The sequence below is a fragment of the Anser cygnoides genome, chromosome 5, assembly GCF_040182565.1.
Source record: "Anser cygnoides isolate HZ-2024a breed goose chromosome 5, Taihu_goose_T2T_genome, whole genome shotgun sequence".
Classification (NCBI taxonomy): domain Eukaryota; kingdom Metazoa; phylum Chordata; class Aves; order Anseriformes; family Anatidae; genus Anser; species Anser cygnoides.
Window position 1 is genome coordinate 56,522,596 of NC_089877.1, and position 12,012 is coordinate 56,534,607.

Consider the following 12,012-nt stretch of genomic DNA (forward strand, 5'->3'; position numbering starts at 1 on the left):
GCCCAGAAGGGAGCCGGGCCGAGCCAGAGCTACCTGCCCGGCGGGAAATAGTATTAATTAACCCTAAAAATTTTTTAAAAATCGGTGTTTCGAAGGGGTTAAAAAAAATAATAATCACCCGAACCGAGGAACAACCGCGCCCCCCCCCCCCCCCCGCAGCCCCCCGCGGACACGAGGGGGCGCCGGGGGCCGGGCACGGGCGGAGCCCGGGGGGTGCCGCGGCCCTGGGCCTGCGGCAGGGCGGGCTCAGCCCCTTCCCACTCACCGGCATCATCGCCGCCGCTGTCGCCGCCGTTCCCCAGCCAGCCCCGCTGCCGCCGCCGCCGCCACCACCGGGCCTCGCCCGGCACCGCCGCCGCTCCCCAGCCCGGAGGCCGCCCTTCTCGCTCGGCCTGGCGGCGGTGACAGGTGCCCGGCGCGCTGCTCGCTGCCCGCAGCGGGCGGAAGGAAGGGGCCCAGGCGGCGGCAGCGCCCGGCTCCCAGCGCCCGGCTCCCGGCTCCTAGCGCCCCCCGCCTGCCGCCGCCGCCGCCTGCCTCCTGCCGCCGCTTCCTGCTCCGCCCGCGCCGCGCCGCCCCGCCAGGGGTTAACGGCCGCCGCCGCGCCATTGGCCCGGGCGGCAGCGCCGGGGGCGGGGCTCGGCCAGGCGCGGGCACGGCGGAGGGGGAAGGGAGGGGGGAGCGGCGCGGGGGCGCGCGTCGGGGCGGAGGGGGCGTGGGGAGCGTGGGCTGAGGGGGGCGGCCATGATGGGGGGGGGGGTGTGCCCAGGGTAGTGAGTGGCGGCCTCAATCCGGTCAGCGTGCCGCTGCCCGTGGCTGGGGTTGGACCCAGGTGGTCCTCAAGGTCCCTTCCAACCCAAACCGTGCCGTGGTTCTGTGATTTCGGTACAAAACCCCACATATCAGCACTCCTCAAGGAGCCTGGCATCACGCTCCACCATGCTCCATTCTCCTCATTAAAAGCCAGCCTCGGTTCCTTCGCTTCTCCAGGGCCTCTCTCCGTAGAGCTGCGGCAGCAAGATGAGAGTTAACAGCTTGGAAGGAGCCAGGCACGACGCGAAGTCAAAACAGCACCATATGTTAGTGCTGCCGCACATGCGATGTAGACAAATTTCATATTGTTGTGAGTCTTAAATCCCAATCTGGAAAACACATCGACCTACACCGTTCCCGTCAGTGGCTGATCGCCAGCCTTTGTTACTTTGCTTGTAGATCACTGCGACAGATCTCGGCTGGGAGTGAAAAAAAAACATTAACTTTGGAAGTTTTGGGGAGGACCTCAGGTACTGCTTGCGTAGGTCTCTGAGGCTAAGCACGATAATATCAACGAAAATTGCATATTAATCTCAAACATGAGCTTGTATGTTAAATTTAACCTATACGGTAAGATTCTGTAACAGATAGTTGTGTAAATTATCTTAATGCATATGTGCCTAAGACTTCACGACGTGTCCCTGTCAGTGTACTTGCAGGATCTGGTTTGAACGTTGTGATAGTCACAGCTGCTGCTTCTCTTGGTCCTACAGGAAAATCCGATTAGCATCACAAGATAATACTTTGTCGGTTTGAAATTATTTTGCAAGTATTATTTGGACTGCTACTAGCTGACAATACCCCTATTATCATACTCAGTTTCTTGTAAGCTATGATTCCACCTCCCACACACAGCTTTAGAAATAGGTAAGAATATGATACTTCTGACCTAATAAATAACTTTCAGATCTACTGGGAATAATGGTATTAATTCTGCAATTAAGCTGACCTGAAATAAAACAGGCTATAAGGGGCTCATAATTAAATTATCTTAAAACAAAACAAAAAACGTGGGTGGAGTTATCTTCAGCAAGTTGATATTGAACTTTAGTGAACAAAAGAATAACAGAGAATAGAAATTTACTCTTTTTCTTAATACTTGGGGTGAAATTCTTAATTTTAGCAACAAGGGATTTGTGAAACTTTGTCACAATTGTTCTTTAAAAGTTACTGTCTCGTTAATTAACCAGGTTAGATATTTTTTTGTTAACTGGAGATTCTTAAATTATAGTTTATAAATTCTTTGCAGGTATACGTCATAGCTGACCTTTCCCTGTTTTCACTGATCGTTAATGCAAGCTGAAATACTAAAAATACTACCCTGGTATTATTTTCCCATTGCATTGGCAGGAGTGCTGAAACAATGAAAATTGGGAGAACGGGGTGTAGACAGTTGCCACCGGGAAGGCAGGCACTCCTCCATGCAGTGTCTCCATTGGAATAATGGCCTCTGGTATAAAACCTTTGTCAGCCTTTAAGACAAGTTGCTTTTGGCTGGTGCAGGTTCAACCTATACAGCAACCAGATAGACTGGATACTGTGGACTAGGAGGAAATGCCTTTAAAAGGTCTAGTACATACTTTATATGCAAGTCTGCTCCTACTCCTATTTCTACTTGCCTTGGGGAAGACAAACAAACAAACACAAAACCTATTGCTTCATCCCTTCCCATCTCCACTTTCCCATAGAAATGATGAAAAAAAAAAAGTTAACCAATCTTTACGAATCATAAGACTGAAAACTGTGCCTGTACTGTGGTAAATTAACATCTTTCTTGCAGAATAATCTTCTTGAGAATTGCTCTTTTATTGGCCAAGAGGCAGAGCAGCCATTATAAAACCTTCTGATTCCAACTATTCCAACTTAAAACGTCTACAGGTGTTTTGTTTACTGTGAGCAGGAAAATGTTCACTTGTAATCGTGTACTTTTTTTTTCTTCCATGATGCCCAAGCATTTCCATACCAAACTACTGGTCTAACTGTAGAAATTACGTTGCTTGGCCAAAGGGGCCAATGATACCTACAAGTCAGTTGCCTGTTTTAGATAAGTGAGGTTGTGTGAAAGCAGACATGATTTGAGGAATGCCTGAGCAGATAAGGTAAGAGAATTTATCTGTGGAAGCAGATAAAGCCAGAGATGCAAAATCCAAGTTACTTGCTTCCCAATACATTCTTTGTGAGAGGTACTCTAAATTCATGGGCCTTTTTCTAAAGTAAAGTAAGTGCTTATGCTAATTTGTTGGTATTAAAACATATTATGCAAATACCTGGTCTGCTTGGTATTAAAAAAAAAGGCAAAAAAAAACAACAACAGAGCAACACTATTTAATTTCTGTTGAAGCCACTATAGCTTAACAGATCTTTGTTCAACCTATATTCATTAAAAATGAAGAATTGCTATTGCATACTTGCAGTATAATTAATTTTTGAGATTTGGGCTGAGCTCTTGTTTAGCTAGAATTTGAAACTTGATCAAAATGTATGAATTATCACCAGTATTTTGTGAAAATAATGGCTACATAGAGAAAAAATATCAAAATATGTTTTGTATTTAACACAGATTTATTAAAAAAAAAGTATATTAATTATAGTTAGTAAATTGGCTGGCCTTTTATATGATCATGCACAACATTCTTAGGAGAAGCAGAGATTCCTGAAGATGCAGATGGGAGACTGGACAACTAATGAGCTTTTTCACAAGCACTCTCGACAAGGTTCCAATTCCTTTTGGTGTGTGCTTTGTTGTTTGTTCGTTGTTATTTTTTAAGTAGCTAATGGCCAAGTTTTCAAATGTACATATTTTCAGATTTTTAAAGCTACCAGGTCTGAACTTCCCCCGCTCGTTTTTTTATGCGTACATAGAAGGATGGAAATGAGTTTTCCTGCCTTCTCGGATCCAAGCTTTCTTCAGTTTTGCATTAACTGGTTGAGGTGCTTTTCTGGAACATAGGAAAATGTTTTCAGGCTTTGGAGGTGTCACAGGAAAATAAGTGTTTATTTTTAATTAATTTAAGACTTCGTTATGTGGGGGATTATTTTAAATAGCAGGTACTCCTATTTATAGACAGAAAGAAATGTTCTCGGAGGTCAGACATTTAGGGTGGGATACATCTCTCATCCAACCTTAGTAATTTAGAAGTTAGACGTGTAGTCTGAATCCATCATCTGGGCTCCTTCTGTAGATAAGCTGTGATGGGAGGGAAGGGAGAGAGGCACTTCTGCAGGCAATTCATTCCATTCCGAGATATTCATCCCACTATCTAAATGTCTTGGTCTTTGAAGGTGCCTATCTCGTATTGATTAAAGATGGAGCCTGGATGACTAGCTGAGATTAGAGGGGAGGCTTCTAGATAGCCACTGTTAGGGTGGGTTTCCTCACTTCTGGCTGAACAAAATCTCTAAAAAGTGAGTACCAGCGGGTTAGGTTTTTTTTTGTCTTTGTGTATTACAAAAATGTTAATCTATTCTTTTTAAATAGCTTAGTGGATTACTTTATTACATAATACAACTCTCTTTCCAAAAAGTAGATTTTGTGTTTGCTGTAATGCAGGAGGAACTGGCCAGGAGCAGGTAAGCGATTTCAGAAGCTGAGTTTTGCAGGTACTTCTAACTCCCCAGGCAGGTGCAGTGTGCTGTACCAGATGATGCTGGTAGTTTAAAATCTTTACTGAAATACTGTGTAAAGTAAATGTGTGTGTCTAAAGGAAAGGTATTTTAACTTGTTACTAAGGCCTTTAGTAGCCTTTCATTCCAGATTCAAGCAGACTTCCTAAGGATGCAACAAAAAGGAATTGATACTGAACAATAGTCACACGCTGCCATGTTTGAATTCATGTATAGCTGGTGCATTCCAACCCCACCAAACCAGTTCAGAGATAAACTATAAATAATAACCTAAGGGAAACACTTTGATGTCTGTTTTGTATACAGTCTTTGAGACACGTGAATAGGAGAAAGATACTTTTTCATCCCTACCTTGTAATATTCTAAAGTAATGTATGCTGGACCAGATGACTAATGTTTTAAAGTTTGCACAGCACAATGCACACAGTGCATCACTCCGAAAAGGAGCGTAATAATTAAAGCAGAACTGAAGCCGTGTGATCTGCTTATAGGCGAGCTGTGTGCACGTCTTGGGGATTTGGGTGTCTGATACGTCATGTGTTCCGGCGCTGCATTTAGTGGATTAGAGATACAATTTATGTTATTGTTTAAAGAAATTACATGCTTAATCCAACACACATGATGCAAGAAAGCATACTTAGTGGAGAATGCTTTGGCCTCATTGGGAATGTGTTGCTATACATTCTTATAAAATTCTTACACTAACAGGTATTGTTAATTTTTTATGGTGTAGCTACAGAAGAAATAGCTGTATAAGACATTACACACCATTCTTTTTACAGATGCAAAATCTGCTCCCTTGTAATTTATGATGCAGAAAGCACTAACTATATTAGAAGGAGGAGGGAAAGCAGTAAGATCTCCTGGAAGAGGTTCTCTCTGCTTGTACGTTTAGGTTTACAGTCAGGCTCTCAAGATGTTTCTTTACAGTTTTAATTCTAAATGTGGCTATGTGTGGAAGCATTTGTGACTAACTAGCTGATGGGATGTTAGTTGAAATGATAGTTAAAGATGGGATAGAGTAACAAGTCAATCCTTCAGTCTTTATTTGTTTTTATATGCCACTTTGTTTTGCATGTATCACTTTCTAAAGTTTGAGGGGAAAAAGGATGGGTCATGTCCATGTGTTTCATTTGTTCCTGTAAGTCTGAAATTGTTCTCAGGTATCTCAGCTATGATTCAGTGAGTCAAGTACTCAAGTTTTCTTGACAATTTCTGTATTAAATGATTTAAAATACTCCCTCCCAGACAGAGGCCTAATGAACAATTCTGTGACACTAGATTAGTTTTAACCCCATGCTGCAAGAATGGTGGGCTAATCTTCAACTTTTCTATTAATCATCACTTCCTTGGTTAAGATAGGCAACTGCTTTATTTACTATAATTGAAAACATCCTGCTTTGCTTCCTAATGCTTACCGCTAGATCAGATGCCAATTTGTGTTCATTTTGTGTGATTCCCATACTCAAACGCAGTAATTCCTAATTTGAAATACGTTTCTTCTAGAATACATCTTACTGTTAGTTATCTTACTTGAGGTAAGTACTCAAGGATTTTATATACACACATATATATGCTCGAGGGTGGATTTCAGCAATTACTGAGACAAGGTGATGTGCAAAGGAGGCTTGCAGAGAAAAACAATATTCACATATGGTAGGAGAATATTATTTCTTTAAAAAGCAGACATTTAGTTTGGTTTATAATTTCAATCTGTTTATATTCAGTATTTAAACCACCAAATTATTAGGACTAGAGTACTGGAAATAAAAGCATTCTTTACCTTTTCTTGGTGTGTTCATTGATCACAGATTTTACAGATCTGAATGCAGAAGGTAAGTTGACTCCAAAAACACAGTACAGGGTATCAAATCTATTTAGATAAAATACATAGGTATGGTTTAAGATACACCTCTATGGAAAACATTTCTGTGATGTATAATGTGTTTAAAAAACATAAGTGATCACTTTTGTGTTTTTTTTTTTTTATTACAAAATGATTGTCAGAGCATCGCTGTTTTCTATACAGGTGTATACAATTCATTTTGAATCCAAGTTTTTCTATCAGAGACATCTTTTAGTAGTGCATTTTGATTGAAGAGCACCTGCACTCTCATAATCTGACCAGCAGATGCAAGCTAACATATTTGCAGTGTTCTTTCCATGTTATAAGTGAAAATACCCAGTGTTTATACCTTATTGATGCTTAAGGTTCATCCTTCTAACTGTATAAACATTGCTTTTCCAGGTAGGGTAATGATATTCTAGGCCAGGGAACATTAATGAGAGAGAGGTTGGTGGTTGTTGTTGTTTTTTCCTACGTGCCTTTGGCTCATAACCTTCCAGAACCATATTTCTGGATAATTCCTGTTGTTACTGTTATGATGCCATGACAAGGTTTACTGAAACTCTTAACGGGATAAACATAATGTCAACAGCAAAGGGTGATGAACTGTATTGGCATTGATGGAACCCTCTTGAAAATGATTGAGTTAAAAGCCTTAGAAATTGTGACAGTAGAAAATTTATCAGCAGTACATGCTTAGAATCTATTTTAGGTTGATTTATTCAAAGAAGATATCATAATATGCAGCCAAACTTCAGGAGATTGGAAAGAATGGAAAAGACCACGTTCTTCACGGTGGAGTATACACAATAATAATCTACTTGCTTGGAGATGATTAGATGCTACTTTAAAGGTTTGTATATTGCTTATGTCTCCAATTCAAAACCAGTATTTCTGTTCTGTAAAAGGATAAGCTGCAGCACAAGTTAAAGTAACTCGTCTTTTCTGTTTTTATTTCCATTGCTATATGAAAGTTCCACACAATTTTTTCTTGCATTCTGCTTCTGTCCTCCTAGACAGGCCTGAGTACATGTTTAAATTAGTAGCCTTCATTTAAAAAGTGGTGTGATAGTTAGCATTAATAAGAAAGAATGCATAATCTGAAAGCAAAGTAAAAATATTTTTGTTAAGGTACATTATTCTAAGAATTAATTAAATCAAAGTATACTAAAAAGTATTTATGTCTTAGTGTTTACTGAAACAGACTGAGATCCTTTGGTAAGACTGGTATGTCTGCAATTCTTAGCCTACTGAATGAAAGGCAAAAATTAATTTTTTGCTAGTTATTTTTTGCTAAAAACAAGTCTTGAGATTCCAACTGGGACCATTTTTTTTCAAGCTCTATCTGATATGATACTATCATGGAATACAACATGACTTACAAAGGACTATAAGGAGAGGACTGTAATTTCAGATACAGGGGAAGTTAAAAAAGGCTATTTTTGTGTACAAGTACACTCAAGTAAAAGATCTGAAGCGTCAAGACTAAAAAGTCATTGCTGCAAAACAGTATAGCTTAAGACTGGTATGTACATACTCAAGGTAAGTATGGAGTTAATCAAAAATTGGAAATGCTTCTAGTGCAGAGGGGGAAAAAAAGTATTCTTCCATGTATTTTTGGTCCTATATCAGATGTCTTTTCACATTCTATTCCATTCTATTAATCCCCTCTCCCCTCTTAATAATGTTCTGGTTGTATTCACAGTTTAGTTGTTGCAATTTTGCTTGTTTATAAAGCATTCCGTATGAAATACCTCACAACAGTTCTACTTAATACCTAAAGAATTCCCCCTTAATTGCAGTAATTCTTAATATTATCAAAAGTATGCTAAACACAGCAGGTTAAAACAAGAAATAAAGGACTACAACTGATACTGCATGAAAAATCTGTGTAGGCAGAAGTAGTCATCACAGATGGGATTCATTCAGTATACTGCTGTTAGTTCTACCACCCACAGAATCTTATTATCATTTCCTACCAAACACAGTTCATTAGCTCTGAAGAAATCTCTATTGTTTGTTTCAGCAGATAGTTGAAGTTACTATGATGATATATGGATATTAAGTAGTTAAAGGTCATACCAATTAAAAAAATTGTTACTTTAAGTTTCTAAAGGTCATAATTAAAAGTGTTTTCATTTGATGACAACCAGTATAACTTCTGATTTAAAGAAACACTTGCAAACTTATCCTTTATTACTGAAACTCAAAGTATTCTTTCTACAATGATAGAGCATCAAGATGTTGTCCATTCCCTACTTGTTAGTTTCTTCTTCTGTTCCAATTAAATTTATAGTAGAAATTTGAGCAAGTGACATCCCGCCACAGAGGAAGGATGCAAGCTTCTACCTTTTTGCTGAAGCACAAGCTGACATTCCTGATTTGTATACAGGGCGGAGTTCTGCATTCTTTTTATTGCTGTGAGTGTTGACAGTGATGACAGTTCTTACAGGAGAGACAGTTCTTTGATCATGTGTGTCACTCGCTATGAGGAGGAAACTTGCATTAAATTATTGTAAGGGACTTGACTTGGGAGAGCTGGTAGAGTGAATGGACGTAAAAATTCTGATTCATCTGCCACTTTATTGGGAACAAAAAAAAAGTCTGTTACAATACGAGTTATAAAGCAACTATGGGGTAAATAGCTGTAGATGGATCCAAAGCAAAACAGAAAAAAACCTAAATGCTTGCTTTACTACTTTAGAGAAAAACCTAGAATTACTAAAAATTGCCCAATCTTATTCACAAACAGTTGTATCAGCACAACTAAGAGAAGCACAGCACTGTGGTATAAGGGTGGAAACTCCACACACAGGCAGAGTACTCATTCTGTTAATCCACAGCCAAAGAAAGTGCAGTACACTTAACAGAATTTAATTAAAATTTCCAAAGAATCCATTCTTGTCGTGGTCAGTTCATTTTGAGTTAGGGGAGAGTAATTGTTCCTAAGTAGTTTGCCTGCAGCAATAGAACAGAATTCAGGAATTTCTCGTTTATGAGTTCCTCATAAATTACCGAATCAGTCACATGGCTTTATAAAATAAAGAGTATTAGCTGCAAAATGTTAGTTGCTAAAGGTAATGAAATTAGTATGAAGAGCTTGCTGTTCAAGAACTATCTTGTAATTTCTTCTTGTTCTCATTTACCAGATTGTTAAACAACATATTTAATGCCTAAGGGAATCTCCTATCTCACTATTCCTTCCTTCCTAGTAGCTTTACAGATTTCCGGGAATGAAACAACAGATTTCAGATGTTGATTTCCTCACTTAGTTTCATTGCAGCCATCTGGTGGTGACATCACACATAATCACCTGTGTCTAACAAGCACCTGATAGTTCTTCTTTGGGGACTGAAATGAGAGTACAATACACACACACCAGCTCAATGTCAGGGTGTATTTGTACTTCAGTGATTTACTATCATGATTAAGATACACAGGAGACGACTTCAGCTGTTTTAGTTAATTTAGATCATTTCCTGCAACTTTACTCATCCTCCCCATTAACATGAATACACATTTGTGTTTTTTTTCCTGAGGTAGACATTAAAGAGGTTAAGTAGGTTGGGCCCTGTGACTAATGATTCCTTGGCTCTGACTGTATTTTGCTCTTCTAGAGTATTCCATGACACTTTATTAGCATGCAGGGGATACTCTGAGATTCTCAGCTGTAAGACAAGACTTAGAAATTCACGTTCTAGAAATCTCATAGCTTCATGAAGAGAAACTGTGGCTCTAAGACCAAACTTCAAGGTAAAAATACAGAACTACTTAAATGGTAAAAAAAATATAAAATAAAATAAAATATGACCACATCTTGGATTAGCATTGTGTTAGCACTCTGGTTCTGAATTTTCATGTTCTGCATTGATTAAAAAAAACCACAGCACAACACAGCAAAACTTGGCCAAGGTGATGCTGCAGTAATTGAATGAGGCTGTTCAAACTCTGTAAGAGTTTGTTGTTCCACTAACGCTGCAAAAGCTTGGTTTTGTTATTGCCAGTGCCTTATCACAGGCAACAAATGAAAAGTGCAATTGGGAACTACTTCACTACACAAAGTGTGAATTTAATCCTCTCCTTTTAGAAATGTCAGCAATATAAACAGGCAGCAGCTAAATGAACACATCACAATCTGACAATAAGCAGTAAATATTTCCTCTACCAGTGCTGAGTTGTGAATGATGGTTAGTATTACCTACATGGACAAAACCCCTGGTTTTAAATGGTCATTTGCATACAAAATGAGCCCATTCAAAAAACCCACATTCTAAAATGAGTATTCACTGCAGAGATAGTATTTTGTAGCGCTTCTCTACCTAGGGCTACATTACAGATGCCAGTGCTGCAAGTAAACTGATTACTCCTTTCACACCTCACAGTAAATAAATGGCACTTAAAATGCCTTGTCTAACTTTCCTCTTTTGTCTTCTATGCTGTAGTGTATACTTCAGCACTGAGGAACAGAAAGCGTATCAATAGTACTACACGTATCACCTTATGGGTGTGTTGGTTGCTACTTTTGAGTCAAGCACCTGACTGTCAGCTTCCTCAAGTGAAAAAAATTGAAAGATACACAGCACTTCTACTTCCCTTACCCTTTGCAGAGATTTGTCTGCTAAGGATCACAAATAGGAAGGAGTATTCTGAAACAGTCATAGAAATTTACAACAGAAATACAACAATGGAAGACCCAGCTGCAGACAGCATTAATTTCCAGCAGAAAGTGCAATTTCAATAACCCAGCAGTGTTTCCCATGTGTACTTCCTTTTCCTATTAGACAATGAAGCAAGTCAGATGTTGTGTTAGAACTGAAGTAGGTGAAGTTTACCTAAAAGTGCAGTTAACTGTGCTCCAGGGGCAGTTTTGCAAAAGCTCCTCTTGCTTTTCCATTAACATCTAAGAGACCGGATAGCATTTTGATGTAGCTCAGTTCCACTGTGCTAGGTTCTATAGCTAAGGAGAAGCACATCCTGAAGTGATTCATGCTTTTTCCCTAGCTTGTTTTCCTCAGCTCTGTAATTGAAAATTGCTAAAGCATTATTTGAAGTACGTGTAGTATCTTAGGAACTAACTCAGTGATCATAAATTTGCATCACAAGTGCACATATAGCTTCTTACCTGGCATAAATTTTCAATCTGAACCACTCATTAACTATACCACAACTATGACCCACCCTGTAATCACCACTGGCTAATATCTGTCAATTTGAGGCTCCCTTTTCTACTTTTTATTTTTTGTTCCCTTCTTTTAGAGGCTTTTGGTTTTACGTAAAGAAAGAAACACTAAAGAAATTTCTCATTTTTTTGGGGGGTTTTAGAAAACACAGCAAGGGCAGAAACATTGAAAACTCATGGAAAAAATGGACTTGATGGGGAAAGAATTAGATAAACCATACTGAGGGAAGATGCAGAACAAGGAAGAGAGGAACTGTGGAAGAGAGGTCAAGAATGAATGAAAGATAGCTATCTATTCATTTCAAATCAAGTGAGTAACGCTATACCAACCTTTAGGGGAAAAAAAAGCCACCACCTGAAACTGACACAGCTCATGTCAGTATTAGTACTGACTAGAGTTTTCAGAGAAATACGATCAGTAATTTTACTCTTAATAGGTGTAGATACCAAGCTGAAGCAGAAGTATAAATTCTGTAGAAATTAAAGGCAACGAGTATTTGGAATGTTTACCATGCCGTCATCAGGCAAGATTATCAAGCTCGTGACTATTCAA

The 12,012-nt window shown here is 39.4% G+C and overlaps 1 protein-coding gene across 5 annotated transcripts in view; it reads right to left on the reverse strand.

Moving 5' to 3' along the window:
* The window catches only part of PPP1R13B (protein phosphatase 1 regulatory subunit 13B), a 73,093-nt gene extending 72,045 nt beyond the window's left edge, over nt 1-1,048 (reverse strand). For 2 of the 5 annotated variants that reach the window (XM_066998407.1, XM_048069867.2), the window contains exon 1: nt 266-1,048. In XM_066998407.1, coding sequence (XP_066854508.1) covers nt 266-925 — 660 coding nt within the window. In that variant the 5' untranslated portion in view covers nt 926-1,048. The remainder of the gene's footprint in view (nt 1-265) is intronic. The other 3 variants (XM_066998409.1, XM_066998408.1, XM_048069866.2) reach the window with 3 other exon arrangements.
* Nucleotides 1,049-12,012: the final 10,964 nt, after the last annotated feature.